The sequence below is a fragment of the Pocillopora damicornis genome, chromosome 4, assembly GCF_964200805.1.
Source record: "Pocillopora damicornis chromosome 4, jaPocDami1.2, whole genome shotgun sequence".
In the NCBI taxonomy this organism is placed as follows: domain Eukaryota; kingdom Metazoa; phylum Cnidaria; class Anthozoa; order Scleractinia; family Pocilloporidae; genus Pocillopora; species Pocillopora damicornis.
Genome location: NC_142673.1, coordinates 9,040,723 through 9,059,081, shown reverse-complemented (window position 1 = coordinate 9,059,081; position 18,359 = coordinate 9,040,723). Strand labels below are relative to the sequence as shown.

At 39.4% G+C, this 18,359-nt stretch overlaps 1 protein-coding gene across 1 annotated transcript in view; it reads right to left on the bottom strand.

The window, feature by feature from the left end:
- Positions 1-18,333, bottom strand: part of LOC113670256 (intermembrane lipid transfer protein VPS13B) — a 31,910-nt gene extending 13,577 nt beyond the window's left edge. The window contains exons 1-22 of the mRNA XM_027186360.2: positions 17,837-18,333; positions 16,236-17,447; positions 15,006-15,417; positions 14,169-14,386; positions 13,485-13,661; positions 13,080-13,204; positions 12,141-12,325; positions 11,812-11,943; positions 11,207-11,398; positions 10,566-10,790; positions 9,320-9,495; positions 8,100-8,633; positions 7,340-7,573; positions 6,868-7,076; positions 5,642-6,508; positions 4,880-5,075; positions 3,545-4,082; positions 2,783-2,917; positions 2,339-2,629; positions 1,353-1,509; positions 394-653; positions 19-203 (exon numbers count right to left, since the gene is read on the bottom strand). Of these exons, the coding sequence (XP_027042161.2) occupies positions 19-203; positions 394-653; positions 1,353-1,509; positions 2,339-2,629; positions 2,783-2,917; positions 3,545-4,082; positions 4,880-5,075; positions 5,642-6,508; positions 6,868-7,076; positions 7,340-7,573; positions 8,100-8,633; positions 9,320-9,495; positions 10,566-10,790; positions 11,207-11,398; positions 11,812-11,943; positions 12,141-12,325; positions 13,080-13,204; positions 13,485-13,661; positions 14,169-14,386; positions 15,006-15,417; positions 16,236-17,447; positions 17,837-17,983 (6,807 nt within the window). The 5' untranslated portion in view covers positions 17,984-18,333. The remainder of the gene's footprint in view (positions 1-18; positions 204-393; positions 654-1,352; positions 1,510-2,338; positions 2,630-2,782; positions 2,918-3,544; positions 4,083-4,879; positions 5,076-5,641; positions 6,509-6,867; positions 7,077-7,339; positions 7,574-8,099; positions 8,634-9,319; positions 9,496-10,565; positions 10,791-11,206; positions 11,399-11,811; positions 11,944-12,140; positions 12,326-13,079; positions 13,205-13,484; positions 13,662-14,168; positions 14,387-15,005; positions 15,418-16,235; positions 17,448-17,836) is intronic.
- Between the last annotated feature and the right edge of the window lie 26 nt (positions 18,334-18,359).

The window sequence follows — 18,359 nt, the reverse complement described above, 5'->3', positions numbered from 1 at the left end:
TAGCATATCATGTGATACCTGATACTCATCGCCCATGTTCAAAGTGTTCACCAAAACAGGTGTCGACAGAGGCAGGGGTACCATATCAACCGCAGACAGTGCTCGGGGCTCGGGGTACCTCCAAGTCATCGCAGGAGGTCTTTCACTAAATTCCGATGTAAACACAACTTCCCACGGCTCTGGATGATGCGCCTCTCCCTCCCCTGTAACAAGGCAAACATAATTTGTTGAAACTTGTTCTGAAGTACATGGCCATTTAGGGCAGAATTCGTTCAGGAACAACCTTGCTAGTGTGAAAGCAGCGGAAACATAGGCCAGTCAGTAAACTCAAAATTCAAGAAAAACTAAAAGGCTGTTTTGTACTCGTTTCAATGACACTTTTTTCTCCATTACCTGAGGCAGTTACGTATCTAAAGCAGCCAGCCCGAATATCGTCAAAAGACTCAAATAGAACAACCCGCTCAGGTTTCACGGGTGTGAGATCACTCTTATGAACACAATGTTCCTCCATTTCTTGATTTACCGTGGTTGGACTGAAAAACTGTTTAGCAAGATCAGCGAGGACACTAAGGCAAGTCACGTGCTCTTGACCAACATCGACCTGTACGAATCCGGCTTCAATAACCGCGTAGAGCTGAGGAATACCGCGGCCACTGGCAAGAAAAACAAGTAGCGAAAGCTTATTCGGTAAAACAAGGATATTTATCATATGAGCACAAACTGGCAACCACTAGGTTTTCAAACAAACTATTGCAAAACAACTTTGGACGTCCAATTGGAAAAAATGAAAAACTAATACGTGTGATAATACACACGTTAATTTCTGTGGCCACTTCTGGTTCCAGTTTTTAAACGTTGCATCAGAGGAGAATTTCCGACTCAACTTAAAGTCGTCGACGGTATGTGAAGCAGGAAGATTTAGGACGCAACAAAAACATTCAGACAACAATGTTGTCTGCCTTTAACTTGTTCTCAAAAAACCAGAACATGTAGCAGCAACAAAATTTTGTGTAACAGAAACGGCTTGGAGGTCATCACCCTTCTTGAAGGAGGCAAGTTAGAACAAGGAGGGAAGGCGGGAGAGGGAGGGAATCAGCCTTGATTCAGAAAAAAAAAATACTGTTTTTGTTACACCACAGCCTAGAATAAGCTGTTATTTTTTTCAAGGCAAGTAAGTATTAAATACTTCATACTGAGTAGTAACTCGCGATCCTGACGTTTGAACATTGGTGTCCGACAGGAGGTCCACGGGTCTGACGAGGAAAGGGAGTTCCTTGGATCCACCTCTGAAAAGCAGTAACACGCTTCCGGTGGAAAACAAACTGTAAGTTATCTAGAAATTAAACACATACCTCTGCAGATACAGATCGCGACTGTGAGGCTCCCAAACCATCTCCAAATCGACGGAGCAGCTAAACGGATGAATCAGCGAACGACATCTGTCGTATACTGAGGTAGATAAACCCACCCCATGTAACTGCAATCTTGTGTCTGCTCGTTTTAAGTTTCCTTGTATATGAAATGCCGAAAACAAACAATAGTATAAATACACGTTTGGAATGAAAAAAAATTAACCTCCACTCGAATTTAGAGGATTTTACTACAAGATACAGAAAGTTACAAGCGAAAAACTTTTAGATAACGATTCTTTTAATATGGAATGTTTTTCTACTGAGATTTTTGGAGCCATGGAGAAGAAACTGAGATTTTGTTGACATTTATGATTCCTATAATAAGATCTCTGATGGTTAGTAATTTAGTGTCAACAACTGAGTTGAAAACGTAAATTAGCCATCATAAAGAGTAAAAAAGCTGACGTTTCGAGCGTTAGCCCTTCGTTAGAGCGATTGACGAAGGGCTAACGCTCGAAACGTCAGTTTTTTTACTCTTTATGGTGGCCAATTTACGTTTTCAACTCAGTTGTTAACACTACATTACCTACCATACTCTCCCACTGACGCAGCACCACAGTTTCTTTAGAAACTTACCCCCGTTATTCTCTGATGGTTAACTTCATTAATCCTTTGAACCCCAAGAGTGACTAGCATCTAATTTCTCCTTACAATACTCCTCCCTCCCCCACACGTTAGGGTCTCGAGAACATAAGAAATAATCACCAACAAGGAAACTCTTGATTGTTAAACACTTTCTCATTTTCAGCACCGTAGGGAATGTGTAGAAAACAGTATGAAGAATATGTTTACTGATGTTGGGGTTTAAAGGCTTAATTGAGGACCGGAGAGCTTTTATCTGTGTTCTTGTCCACGGACTCACTGTGGAATAACCTTAAAACAGGCAATTACAAAAACGAGTACGCACATGATCTGCTCAAACATACCTTGTTCATCGAGTTTGAGACAAATTTTTGACTCAATTCCAAGTAGACTGCCAAGCAGTTTGGGTTTGCCGGGAATTGGAGGAGCCTCCAGATGAATAAATATTTCCGAGGTATTCAAACAAAAGGACCTCAAAAGAGATGTCCTTCCTGACGCTCTCATCTGGGTACCCTTGGCTCCTAAATGCTCCTCTTTAAGAACGACCAGGCCGTCTAGGAATTCTGTCATTTCTTCAGCCATTTCAAGGTTTAAGTTCAGGTGAAGAGAACGGCCCAGTTCTACAAACACGTCAGCTGAAATAAAAGAACAGTTGCATTTACATTAGAATCTGATTTTGTGTCACGTCTACTTTGCGCTTTGTGAACAAGGAATGTATGAAATCTCTGAAGACATTACCGTTGTGAGAATTCTTTTAAATCAGTAAGAAAGTAATTCCTGTTTATTACCTTTGCCACAGAGGAAATCTGTGATGTCTACAGTCATAAGTGATGGCAGAATACCACTGTGAGGATCAGGGAGCCCAGCTCCACTTTTAAGCCAATCCTCAGTATAATCAGCTGGATCAGGCAGCGGCTTGAACACTGGAACAAAAGAAAAACAATGGCATGCGTCAGTTTTCCAGAGTATTAACCAACATCTCTGTCAGCCCACCTTACCAGGGTGTTGTTTCCTCCACGCTGATCTCCCATCACGTCCACGTTTTCTCGCATTACATCATTTCAATCTTCTCAAAGCGCACTTCACAGGCAGTTTTTTTCGGCAACGAGCAAAGTTACGTTAATTTGAAAGTATCTTAAGAATAGCAGCATGATCTTGAAAATAAAAAAGCTACAAAGAATTTGGTACAAAACAAACCAGGATGTCTAACCCTTTAACTCTCATACCTGACCAAGACAGAATTTCTCCTTACAATATCATTATAATATTGAGCTGAATAGTGATGAGAAACAAGAAAAATATTTATTAGGGGATTATTCAGTTACCCAATACCAAATCCTCCGAACTAAAATCATAAAAATTGTAGGACAGACATTGAGGAGAACTATTAACGAGATCTTGGGAATGAAAGGGTTAAAGATTGAGGAGAATGACTGACACGGATTGCTAGCATCGCTTTGAAAAATGTAGACAACATGTACATTTTGAAGATACACAAACAGAAACGTTGCTCCTTCAGCTGCTCCTAAAATTTCGAGAAAATCTTGTACCTTTTTCAGTAGAAGGTCCAGTGATGCTGATGTCAAAACAGGAAACCTGAATCCTTGGATCACTAGACTGTGTGTTCACGATCAGAGCAGGATGAAACAGTTCAACTCGTAAAACAGGCTTAATCTGAATAGATTTGCCCCTCCCCGGCATACTTTGTTTAGAGGCAAAGACTCTGTCTTCAAATTTATCTTCGAGTAGAAATTGAGAGTAAACTGCTGCTGATAGTTTCCTTCCGGTAAGGAAGACTTCCCACGGAACTTCACTTTGTTTTTCAGGTGGTTTGTACGTATTGCACGAGCCTTTTTCCACAGGAAATTTTGAAATTCCACTCCTGTCTTTCCTGAAATTTGGAGATAGATTACTACGTGTGCTCTCAAACCCGCTGTCGATTCTGTCAACACTTTGCAAAAAGACATCGTCTGGGCCACGGATTACAGAAGAGCCAGAAGACGCTTTGGCGCTCTCATTCAAAGGTACGCTCAACGAATTGGAGAGGGTTTTTAGATTCTCTGCAGAGAGAGTCTGAAGCAGCTGAATCTGTCAAAAAAAATTACATTGTGTTCTGTGCTAGTTACTCAAAATCGTGATTATTGCTAAGTATCTAAGTATCTAAATAACCTCAACTTGGGAAGCTGGTTCTGGCGTTACCCAAAAATCATAATAATCCCTTAAGAGAGTTGCCAGTTGAATGCAAAGTAGGTTTAGCTTGAGGAAATTGATTTGTCAGATTTGCCGTAAAGCTATGGAGCCTATTTAGCGTTCGTCCGTTGCAGTTGATCAGTATCAATCTGTTGGTAAAACAGGTCATTTAATTCGACTCGTTTGTTGCTGGCCAGCCACACAAACGACTAACCAAAAAAAAAACTACCTCGAAAAACTATTCACTTGACTCTGAATATGACTTCTGTATGGGTCTGGACAAAACCGTATTTACTCAATTAAACGCCGCAAATTGAGGAAAAATAAACAATGAAGGCTGCACCCAGCCACAACAATGGGAAGGTAGTCGAGGATTGGAAGGGAAAAGAAGTACGATTCCGTTTATATTTTGACCAAGAAAGACTTATTGGAACTTAACCACGATTCCCTTTGAAATAATAATTACGTTTTATCTATTGCTGACTAATTTGAGAGATATAATTTTTAAATACACGCAGCCCTTGAATAAACGCTGCATCGAAACGCTGAAAATTGGATAAACGCCTCAGCGTTAATTGGGTAAATACACTGTAATTCGAGTAAAGAACACATGTACACTTGTGCTATACGATGTGCGATTACTCTCCGGTTTACAACAATGAATGCATTATCTAATTCTTTTGGTGTCAATATACCTGTTCCTTGTTAAGAAAACAATCTACGTCTGTGACGACATTAAACTCCAGCGACCACCCGCAGACTTGGATTCTTTCAGACACTGTTGAGCGGTCCACTGCCACGTATTTCTCCACTGATATCGCGGGAGCAAGAACCACTCTAAAGTCTGAACCGGAAATTATTTGAGTGACGCGAACTTCCTCTGTGCCACGCCTGATAAAGAGAGAAAGCCAAACATAGGGTCATTCTTTAAGCAATCTGGTACATTCATTACACACCTGCAACTGTGTTTCATCTTGGTATTTCCAGATTATCATACCATATTTCCTTTGATGGCTCATTTCGATTTATTTTCCTCGTTATTTAGCCAATAACAGTATTTTCAGTTTAGAGTTGCTGCTCTTCTTTAAGAAAATCATTTCCACTTCAAACTGGAAGAGTCGGTTTGAATTTAAATGGATGAGACAGAAAACAGAGTGCAAGTGACCGGCGGACTAGACCAACACAACTTTGAATGAATCAGCCACTTGATCTTGACCTTTTCAACGAAAAACTTTCACAAGAACAGGATATTTGACTGAACATATGAAAAATAGATATAAACAGAAACTACCATGTTGTTTACGTCATTACTACCCGCTATATGACTGATCAATTGATAATTCATCGCGCATTTCATGAACACCCTCATCTGAATTATAGGCCAATATAGCATGGTTTATCGATTGCTCGTATTCTATGTCAAACCACCGAATACGACATCTTTAACAAACACATACCACATCTGAGTGTTCCACTCGAGTGCTGGATTCTGGTCCACTGCAATACCAACCAGTTCCTGGTCATCCTCATGTTTGTGTTTCCCGCAGAGTTGTTCCCAACTCCCCGTCCACACGCCAAACCCGCACAGATCAATCTGGTACTGTACATCATGGATATCATAGCCCAGGGCTTGCCTGGAGCCACGACCGAATTTACGAAACTTTTCGTAAAACTTGTGATTCAAAACTTTCCTGGAGTTTGGGTTGTCAGGATGAGGAGAAACAGCGACTGTTGAAAGTTGAACTACAGCCATGTCCTCTTGAGAATGAATTCTTCCCGATTCCTGTGCCGAGTTTGGATCCTTCCCAGCGAATAAACCCGGAATGAACAATCTTAGATTTCTCATGTTGACAAAAAGAAGTGGTAAGAGTTCAACATTAACAGTGAGACTTTCAGCTTTTTCCGCTTCTTCGTCGTTCTTAGGAATGAACATATTTTCTGTCTTCTCGGCGTCATTCTTGTCTTCAGACAAATAACGAAACTTCTCTAACAAGCTTACATCAAACGCGTTAAGAGCCGAAACGATAGCTGGGCACCACAACACGACATCAAACGGCTGAATATTGACGTGCACTTCGTGCTGGTCTTTATATTGGTCTTCCTCTTTACCAGTCCTCTCCACAGAAGAAGATCTGCGTCTCTTTAAGTGAAGGGAGGAGCGTTTGTACATGATCGTGAGAAATCCGTGCGCTCCTGGGCCTGGATTTTCCCGGCGACCGCTGGACGGACGCCTTGCAGACGTGAATAGTGATTTGGACGAGATGATGTCATTACAGGATAATAATATGCCGTTGAAATGACCAAGTTCCCAGAAACCATCAGAGCTTTGTAAATGAAAACAAATTCAAAATCAGTCTTAGCGGACGTTCACACCTATATTTTGCAACTTCGGTTTGTGTTAAATCTAAGACATGGAGTTTTTTGCATTATCTTGGAACACTTTTGTAACTTTGGCATAGTACGTAAATTAGAAAACTACTACTTTATCATTAAAACTGGTCTCTGCCAATTACCCAGATGTCCGCCTACGATCACTATCCTCGTGCCGTCAGAGAACTTTGTTCGTCATTTCAAACCCAGTCTGTTACATACGTACATCACCTAAATTCCGTCGTGCGCGTTAAGTTATGATTAACACTAACAAGATACTTTATTGTATCACATAAACATCTGAAAAAGACACCTGTGTGTGAAGTGTGAAATATTGAAAGCTCCGATCTTGCACTGCATTTGAAGTATGGTGTCACTGAAATCAACTGAAGCTGTTAGGTCCTCTAACTCGGCACTGACGCATACAGCCGAATGATCGACCGCTGATCGACTATATAGATTAGCAACGACTCGAGGAAGAGTCCATTGCAACCACAGGGAAACTCGAATGGCGTTGGAAGGCTGAAAGAAGTAAGAAGTAAAAGGAAGACCATGATATTATAAAAGACGACTACTTAGTTATTGCAAAAGTTTAGCGGGTGCTTTTGCTTTCTACAGAATCTGACGCCAAATATACTGTCTAAGTATATTAGTAGTGGCCGTATGAAGCCGACATTCTTCAATATACACATTACATTTTAGTTTTTTGCTATTAACATGGTCAGGGTTTAAGGACCTCAGCAGACATACCCAATCAACCCACCCCCCTTTTGCTTTTGGCATACCTGTTGGACTTGTGAAAAGGTCGTTGATGACACGGTTTCGGTTGGTGCCATCTCACTCTCTACTTGGTCTTGAAAGGATGATGAAGCAAGAGAGGTTGTCCGTTCCATAGCTGGAGCGGTGGGATGGGTGACGGAAGTAGGCATACCGGAAGTAGTGTCGGCGGAAGAGGAAGATGTTGGGGTTGAAAAGCAGGTTGTGAGAACACCCTCCAACAAGTTGGCGACTAACTGCATCTAAGAAAGCGAAAAAAGAGTAAAAGCAGTCTTAAAACAATTACGAATGACACGCTTCCAATTTCCTTGTCGAAAGTAAGAAATACGAGGTTGCATGAGGGTCTTAATGAGGTGATGGCTTTTACGGCTTACGGCTTACGGTTACAATTTTGGCCATTTGACGACTAACGGTTAGAATCCTTCCAATTTTTTAGCGGTTAACTTTTTTTTACGAAATATCGGTTATAAATTGTTAATTTTTACGCCTATCGGATAAATTTTTTGGCCGTTTATGGCTTTTGGTTGACCCCATTGTGACCCTTTTGCATTGGTTCAGGATCTGGCAAACTCACGTAATCCCCTTAGCAAATCACAGGCATAACCACGCTTGATGTGTAAAGCGCCTCTTGTCAACAAGATAAGTTGACCTCAAGTTCTCAATGACCCCTTGTGATACTTCATTGTGTTCTAATCAGCCGTCGCAATGATATCGCTTTTTGGTTTGCGACGGTCAATCTAAATGCAAGTCAACTTAAACCAGTCTCACCTGCTTCCTACAGCAGCTGACTTCAATTGGTTGAAAATCTGTGTGAACACAAAATCCAAGCATGGAAACCCTTCTCCCACTCGCGTTACTCGGCTTGAGAAACTGGAGCGGGGCCAGTGGGGAGGAACTTGGCACGGATGATGTTCGAGCAGATGCAAGTACGGCGGTGGATGACACTTTTGACAATAAATAATGTACAACGGGTTGAAGATCCCCTCCTTTCAGTGATGAGCTTTTCCTCACGTACACGGAGTACACCGCTAGATTTTCTGCTTCTAATGTCCACGGTAGCGTTTCTCGTCGTGTAGCGTCTTTTTGATGTCTCTTCACTGGCAGGGATTGCCTAACGGACATGGGTTCGTGATTTGCACTAAGAAGTTTAAAGCTTGGGAGGCAAATGACCAGTGTGGGTGGAAATGAATTGTTTGTCGTTTTTAAGGATTGGGTGGAAAATGTAGAGGCAATATCGTTGGTTTCAAACTCGTGAGCAATGTGCTTCTCTGGCAGGAATAATACAGCACTCTTCATATGAACCTGAAACGTGAGTTAGGGCTTAGTATTTGCTGCTCTCCCTTATCCTCAATAAAATAATCTAACTATGTATTTTCTCCAAACTGTTCTTCATATATTTCATAAGGTTCTGGCAGGGGAATTTGTTTCACAATCAAGAGCTTCTTTAGTTGGGGTTAATGTCACTTATCAGAGTGACCTTAACGTTTGATTTGCGGGTGACATTGTAAGGAAAAAGGGTTAAAGCACATTCAACTAGTTCAGAGAATTTCATGTAATATCTGTGTAACTTCTTCACGCTCAGTGTCGCTCGAAGGTTCATTCATTAGACGTGATCAATTTTTAGGAGAAGCACGCATTCAGCACCTGACAGAAGCCTGAGGCTAGATCTCTTTTAAAGTTCGTAAAAATAACACAATCAAGCCGTCACCTTTGAAAACAAGAGGGAGTGTGACAACTTTCTTGAATTCAAAGAGATAAATACCTAATCAGTCCATTAATGGAAGAAATGTTCATTCTGAGTATAGAAAAATGGTACTGATTTGGAAAAAAGGTTGTTTCCCTTGATATCTTAAAACTTACCTAGAATCTGTCTCGAGAAACATACACTCACTTGGAAAACAAAATATACAGTTTCTCTCGAAAACAGGTATTAAGTGCATATCAAAAAATTGCAACCTGGCATCCTTTGTATAGAGACATCTACTAACTTGGAGTTCCATGGCTGTCAAAAAGGAAAGCTTGTCAAACAACCAATTCTCAAACATCTTTCGTCCATCCACTACTTCTTGTGAGCTTTCATTTAGTGGACTCTGTTTTTGTGGACTTTCGTCTTGTTTGCTACCTGCTTTTTCTTCTTTCGCTGGAGAGGCAACCGAACCATACCCTGAAAGACAGTTGTTTTGGATATCAGAATGGTTTTCAATGACAACTATCATATTGTTTCTGCTCTCTTCCGGACAGCAAATTAAGCACAACTCAGTTTTTAAAATAAAAGCAGTCTCTTCAAGGTGGAGTTCTGCTGCTAAGATGTTGATTAAAATTGCTTCTATATAAGACTAGTTGTCAAAGGATGGAGGAACAGTCTGCAGACGCACGCTTCTTAGTCCCTCAAAGTGCTAATGCGCTTTGAAAAGTCATAAGTTTTCGCCTCCAACAAATAAACCAAAGCAAAATATCTTCACCCACACCAGCATTCCCGTTTACTTTTCGTTTTGTATTTGATGCTCTTCGCCAAACATATGAGCCCCGTAATTTCTAGAGGCCCTCCTTAAAATAGTATTTTTAACAAGTATTGTGAATTTATTAATTTTGTGACGTAAACCACCTTTTTCTTTGTGAATGGGGAATGCAATTTGATGTAATCTACACCAAATTGCATGAAAACGTTGCTGATAGCACAGACGACGCATAAAACATTTTTACTCCACCGATCTCAACAGTCTCCGTTTTCAGCTTGGTCCACAACAGAAGACGGTGTCATTACTGCGAAGATCGCTTTCATTCAAGAAGACGGTGTGTTTGCACGCGATGCATTTGACGCCTTTTTCGATACTGTTGTTTCCATTTTTAGCAGCGATAACTTTGGGGATGTCTTAAATGATGGAAAAAAAAACCGACGTACTTGTAGAAGTGAGTTTTCGAACGACAACAAAATGGCAAATTTTCTATGAGAATCAAACAACTTGGGAGAAGAAACTTTTCAACCCTTCCTTAAATTTTTCAAGCAGTTCGGCATTCAGGGGCTATGCACTAGGCCGCGAACAAATAGCCTTTGTTACCATGGCAACAAGAACTTTTAAAAGGACATTTTTGTGCATCCCCTAAGTGTCTGACAGCACTCAAAATTTTAAGGCGGGGTTGCAAATTTTCATTTCTCAGTTCCTTGATTCTTTCAGAGACTAGTTCTTAATACATTCCTCATTAAGTAGCATGAAACACCTTTCATGTACCTACCTCTTGCAAATGATTTCTTTCTGGGGGTGGTGGCTGATGGGGTTTTGGGAAGAGACTGCTGCCGAGTAGTCTTAGTCCTCTCTCGTTCTGCTTTGTGACGGGGTGTTACTTTTGGTGCAGGAGACTTGTAACAAATCCACTTGTACAGCAAAGGATCAAGGGAAGCCGTGATACCCTTCAGATGAAACAGGACCAAACCGCTCAACTGATCACCACTCGGTGGAACTGTTGAGGAAAATAAAAGATATTAAGTTGCAGTAAAAAAACAAACAAACAAACAAAAAAAACAAACAAGAAAGTAGGTTTGTAAGTGACTGATTGACTAAGTTGATTACCAAGGTGGATAAATGTTATGTAGTTTAATTTCAATAGCAAAATTGGCGGAGCAACGAGGGAGTTGCGGGTTGTCGGTTGTGTGTGAAAGCATATATGACAGATGAAGCAAGAATATTCAGCTACATTTCCCCAAGTTGCAGTAACAAAAAGAAAAGACTGCTGTTATGTCATCTCTACGAGAATGAAAACGGCTTGCAAGGGCAATCTGCTGATTTGAGTTGTTCCATTTTTTCACTGCTCCTTCCTGGACACGAAGGATTATGAATAAGCTAAGAAATAAACGTATCAATGAAATTAAAATTTACCTGGTTGTGCCACAGGGTCACCACTCCTAATAGCAGCCTGTGGTAACTGTACAGTAAAGGTTAGAACCGGTCCTGTACTTTCAACAAAGTTCTCCTGCAGATGCGCTGACCTAAACAGATTGCCTGTGTACATTTCTGAGGTGTCAGATGGACCCTTAACTAAAGGCGTTGTTTCAGCAGTGCCAGACTCACCTTCAAAAAAACAACATCTTATTTCATTTTCAGGTAACTTAAATGCTATACAGGTCCTAAAAGCTTAGAGTGTGTGAGGAACCTTATGAAATAACGAGTACAGGAAAGATATTCATAGGTTAATTGAGATCTAAACGTGGAAACTTGTGTGAGAATTTTTTGCCTGAAGCTCAGACTACAAGTGAGAAACACCTCTAGACATTATGAGAGTTCCACAGTATTTATCACCTTGCCAAGGTCAGAAATAACTAAGTGTAAAATTAGTGTCAAAATGGGTGAGGCTGAAGATTTTCATTTCAATGAATAGAGAAAGTCCCATTTCTTGCCCAATATAGTCCACCATACCACAAAACTGAAATTATGGTGAGTAATACTTTGTTCCAGAGTTAACAACACTGTAAGACAATACTCACAGGACTTGAGAGAGGCAAAAACAGATCCCACTGAACCACTTGCACCAACAACAGACTGAGTCTCACAGAACTGCACTTGGATGTTTGAAACTTTAAATTGCAACTCAGGCTGTATGCCTCCTGAGTCTTGATCTGACATTTTGAAATTAAGAAATCATTGATTACTACTCAAGTTGAGTGTAATAGAAGTGTCGTCACTTATACTAAACTGATCTACAGCAGAGAAGAACACCAGTACTATTGTAGGCCAGATTACTATCTTGAGTGGCAACAATAAATTTTGTAAATGATGTAATTACATGACCAACAACATATCCAGGTATGCTTACCATTGGGATAGAACACACAACCAACAATTGCTCTAGGAATCAGAGCCATTTTTCCTTCTTTTGTCATGCTGCTTGCCCAAGAGTCAGCAATGTGAGACATGAGTACAAACTGAGGCTTTGTCAAAATAGTCTGAAAGTTTGGGACTTCTATGTGAGCCTCTTTCTTAAGAAGGTCTGCTCCACCCCTACGAAAAAAACACAACAATCACATTAGAGAAAGGCTTTTTATGCACATGACTTGTACTTCTATATGCCGGCCTATCTACTAGTATCTTGCATTGTGAAATAATATGGCTCTGTCTGATCAAGACAGACCAACTAAATTTTTCTGTATCTTATACCAGTCTTTGAAACCATCTCCTATTCTACAGGTCAAGCACTGTCAACAATCATGGCACCTTTTAAATCACCCAGCTATATCCTCTGGAAAAGGTATAGTTGTGGCCCTAACATAAACACCATGCACTTTAAAAACTCAATCATTAGTTTTTTGATTTTTAAGTATGACTTAGCTCTATTGCAGTTAATGTATTAGTCAATGTAGCAGTGTGGTTTGTATCATAACATATGTTCTTTAATAGTTTGGAAATAAAGACTATTGGACTATTTAGATTAGATTAGTTGTTCAAATTCAAAATAGCTGAGCATTAGAAATGGTGGAGTGATGTACTACTTTCTTCCATTTCTTAATTGCTTGACCCTGCAGGTTCAGGATGCTATTCACTAACAGACCACTTGGAAGAGCAACTGTGTTGAAAAAAAACTATTTAACATGGAGTGTGGTAAACGATTATTAAGTGATTCAACTTGAGAAACTCAAGAACCTTGAGTACAGATTCAGATTAAATATTTCCACTTTATTTTCGATTATGTCTGTAATATTTACTGTACATTATGAAAAACTATTGTGACAAAAATATAAAGATAAGAAAGGCCTACCACGATTCAGGCAAAATGCAAAATCTTAATGATCCAGCCACACTGAATGCTGGAATGATGTTAACCAAAGGCATGTCTATTACATCAGAGTGAAGCTGCGTTACACTGACTTGAATGCCAAAAAGCTACAAAAGGAGGATTGAAAGGCAAAACATGATTGTGTTCTCAGATTGGAAACTGATAAACAAGCATTTGTATATTCAATTAATTATTTTAAGCGAGGGGTGGCCTTGTAATTACAGACAATGACGATTAAATATATTTAAGCAATTTTCCAACCATGGTAGCAACAAAAAAATCCAAAATCTAAAAGAACAAGGAGGCCTTTGAGGTAAATTTCTTGGACAGAATCAGCAATTAGATCTTACAAATAAATTTATTGCTGTTTGTACTAAAATTACAAACCTGGGCAGACACATCAGAGTATGTACACATGAGCATGGCTTTGCCAGCAGGGTATTCTGCATTTGCTACTGTCAGTTTAGTAAGCTCTGTTGGGTACATTGGTTCTGTTACTTGGACATCAATTCTACTGATCTGAACAATACAGACCACCTCGGGAACAATATCAGTATCTTCAACCTGGAAAGGAAGATACTCTCATCAATTAGAACACCATATCAGTCAATCACTCCCTCTCTGGCTTAATAAACACCCAAAGCTGTGTAAAAAACATCTTGGAAATTGTAAGAAAGTGGGAAAAACATGAAATAGACTAACAAAGAGGAATAACAGTACCAAGTTGCTCCTCTTGCTTCACCCACTTTTATTGAAGGAATTTTTTTTATATAGTTAAGGGAGGAAATGTGAAGCAAGTGCTGAGCATTATCAAAAATAAATCTCTGAAGACTCCTCTGAAGAAAAAAGATTCTTTTAAGATTCCTCAGGCCCTATGTCAACACCTAATATCTATCACTATCAATGTCATGACATTCAAAACAATGAACAATGAAATCCAAAAGATTAACTGGCATGGATAAACAAATCCCACAACTCAAAATTCAATTCTAAGAGTTCCCCAGTTTTTAGATCTACATGCACAGTAAACTTTTGAGACAGCTTTAATTAGGTAACATATTTCATAATTACATCAGGAATGCTCTGTAATGACAACTGTGAGGAGACAGTGTGTAGCTCTGTGCTGCTGTTTGTGTGGTGCAGTAGAGGACCTTGGGACATCTTTCCATGGTCAGCAGCTGGTAGAGTAGCAGTAAACGACACCAGGGTGATGCTGGAATTACGAGCTGGAATGTTGCCTGCCAGAAGCTGTTTCTCAATGAACTCATCATAGTACGGCTCACATTTTTCTACAATGTCAACAAAATAAAACTGCATTAGTTATAAAAAATAGACTGAACATATTACATTGCAGTAAGTACATGTAGCATTCATGCATATAATAAAGTACCATGCTCAAATCAAACTCCTTTTTTCATGGCTGAAACCATTCACAGAAGATTCTGAACTCAAGAAAGAAATCTTCCCTGAGGATTTTACCTCATACCATGCCACATCAAAGCACAAAGCTGTGGGATCTGACTCATTGTCAAACACTTAGAATTTTTTCTTTGTTGTGTGCTCATGATATATTGCTCAACATCTTACTCAGCAAGATTCTTCTTCTGGTTATTCAAGTTTCTATCAAAAAAATCCTGTGTTTACCCAAGGTAATCAGCCAGGCCATTTCCTCATCAAGGGTCAACTTCACAGAGGTTTGAAAATAGTTATGATCATGAAAGTTAAAATGGGGAGGTCTATTTTTTTTTCAAATGACTGTTGTCAATAGTAAAAATTACCATGGAATATTTGGTCATATGCAGACATCAGGACTTGAGTAAATGCAAGGTAAGATGTACATGTGATGTATACATATGACCTCTTTAAACTACTCTGTACAAAGAGATATGTACACTGTGTAGGTCATACCTTTTCTTGGAACAATATCATCAAATGCCAGCTTCAAAACAAGCTCCAATCTATGCATCATACTTGTTGACAGCTGTAAATGTGTTGGGCCCACAATCAACCGTTTGAAAGACATCTCCTTCACAAGTCGTATTTCACCAAAAATTTCTAACCCTTCTAACTGATTTTCCCCAGCATCCTGATCACTCTCTGGTTCAATTTCCATTGTGTACAAATAGTCAGCAAAAAAAGCCCCATATCTCCTGAGGGCAAGTTTCTCGTTGTGTATCTTTAGGAATTCCTCTGCATCGAATGTCAGATCAGGAATTGCTAGAGAAGATCTTTCTCCATTGTCAAACAAGGAACCTGTCAGAAATCCTGATGAATCAGAGGAATCTTCCCTATGACTTGCAATGGTGATAAAAACATCTTCCTATAAAAAGATTACAAAGAAGAAGCTTATTTCTAATTACACTACGAGCTATTGAAAATCTCTCCTAACTGGCAACAGTTAGAGATGATGTTGCTCTATCTCTTCACCAAATTTGAGCTTCATTCCTTCAACATTTTCCAAGAAAATCAATGCTGAAATCATCAATACAGCATTTTCAATATGATCGTTGCCAAACTTAGTGACCACAGGAATTCAGAGCATGCAGGCCATTTCAAATTAACCACACGGTGCTGCAACTTCCATGGAAGTCCACTGCAGTTCAAAACAAAGTCAATTGCTGATTGGTAAATTTGAAATGGTCTGCATGCTTCAAATTCCTTTAATGGCTGCCAGTCAAATTTTCAGAGCTTTATTCATAACCCTCAGATGTTGTTTGTCTTATGTCAACAATTACTAACCACAAACACATAGTGTGGTCTGCCTGTGATAATACAAATGTACACTATGCTGCAAGATAAAGAGATTCTTCACCAATTGTCACTGCACCATAAAATGGAAGAGTAGAGCATATGTTGCAATGGAATTCGTTTTAACTGTGTTCTTCTTTGTTCACGGATAATGATGCTTCATCAGAAACAAAGGAAAATACATGTACACATCAATTGGTTCAAAATCATTTTGACCTCGATTAATTAATTTAACAAAACAATTTTAGCTTTACAGTCATCATGTTCATTAATTTCTTCTAGAATACTGATTGAAATATATTAAATTTTTTCTTATCATTATGATGATAGTAATTACATTTCTGTGTGGTTCTTTAAAACCTTAGTTAATAACTGTCTTGAAGATTGTACCTTATCATCTGCCTCAATTCCTTCTTTTGTTGAAGACACATCCAAACTTCGACAAACACAGTTACCAATATTCCACCCAATGATGGATGACACACCAACCTGAGCGTCAAAAAATTCATCTCCTCTCAATACCATTTCAGCTGCTCCTCCTGACAATTCAAAACTCAACATAGGCTTGAATTCAAATCTCTGTCCACCAAAAAAATTCCCATCACTGACCTTTCCTGTCAACTTAATAGTAATTGTCACATGAGAAACATAGAATCCTGCCAGCAGTAGAGGTGTTGGTGGAGTTGTTGCTAGCAGTGCTGACTGATCATCTGTGAGATTAGGAACAAAAGACCACACCCAGTTGACCCAGTCTTCATCATTTGGATTTTGCTGGTTGCCTGTCTGAGTAGAGACCTCTTGTGGTTCTGATGTAAAACTCAGATTTGGATTGGAAATAGCTTGTTGCTCAACAATTTTTTTTGCTGGGTGTGGTTTGTACTCAGAACCAGGTAAATCTAGAGTTCCAACATAAAGACTGAGACATAGAGTAGCCAATCTAATAACCATTGGAAGTTGTTGATCTGTAAGTGAAATATCTGCAGATTCACAATACACATTAAACTTTGTTTCAATGGGTCTGAGAAGGCTGTCAAACTTCAACATCATTCGACAGCGTAGACCACACTTGTACAATAGTGGATCTTGGTAGAGTTCTATTTTCCCACTGGAATTTCGTTTATCAAGACAGATGGTCAGATCAGAAATATTGCATACTTTCTGAAGCAAAAAGTCAGGAGCAACAACATCAACAAAAGCCTTCTCCCAGTTGCTGTTCACACTGAATGTTTCAGCTGATTTGATGTTTAAGGACAAGACAATGTCATCTTCCAAGTATTTCAATATAACATTGTTAACACATATTGATACATTGTTGATCACTCGGTTGATAAGGCTTTGAACATACCCAGAAGGAGGGGCCTCCTCTTTGCCCCCCATTACCTTCTCAAGGTCTTCTTTTTCATTTTCACTAATGGCTGAAGCTGCCTCAGAGGCCTTACTTGATTGATCACTTGGGCTATGATCTGGGTATTTCAACTGGACAACACACTCCAAAGTGCTGATGGTGATCTCAACTGGCTCTGATCCCAGCTTTGTCCATGGGATATGGATCTGTAGCTTGTGTATCTTCCCACTGAGAAATGTTATTGGCAGGTGTAATTCCTGGAAGAACATTATTATGTTAATAAAGGTGTCATTGCTTATTTGCAATGTAGGTCAGGCTAATCATGATGACCGTGATGTATTCAATTGCCATACAACTAGTTCTTGTCAGGTGACAAGGTTGAAAGTTTACATGTTTAAATGCTGTCTTCTATGCATTTCAACAACAAAGACTAGTAGTATAGCCTTTGAAAATGTTGCAATCAATACAACTGATTTGCCTCACCTGATGAGACAAGCAATTAACCATTCATTATCTATGAAACCATCATGAACGGCAACATTTTCTAAAACATTAGTATCCTTACAATAAATATCTTGATCATTCTAGGCTTATCAGAAAAAGAGGTGCTCATTAAAACTAGAACTGAGGTAACAATCTTTCTCACCTTTTCCAAAACATCCAGCCGTAGTTCTAAATTGTACAATACAACATCTCCGCCCCATAGCGACAAACTGAGGTCTGAAGGCTTCAAATTCTTTATGTACTTGTCGACGTAGCTCATCAAAACTGGGGTGATGTAACTTTCTAACATGGCTGCTGTAAAAACCCCACTGGGTCCTTCCAAGATGTTTACTTCAACAGTGTATTTTCACACGTTCACTTCGTTTACACAAACAAAGCACATCTTTGGTAAACAAAACTAATTTTGAGTTTGAAGCCATTGGAAGTACAGGTAATTTCGAAACGGTGCTATTTGTCTCCTTTGCCACAAGGAAACGGTGCTTCAGACGGGCAGCTCATGTTTTATACAACCTTGAACACTGGCGATATTTACACCTAGTCATTCAATTACAGTTAGTTTACCCTGAGTCCAGAGACTGAATTATCATAGGACGACCATATTCAATGTTATTATTCCTACCGAACTTCAGTTTCTCCCAGGCGTTCATGGGATAAAACATGGAAGA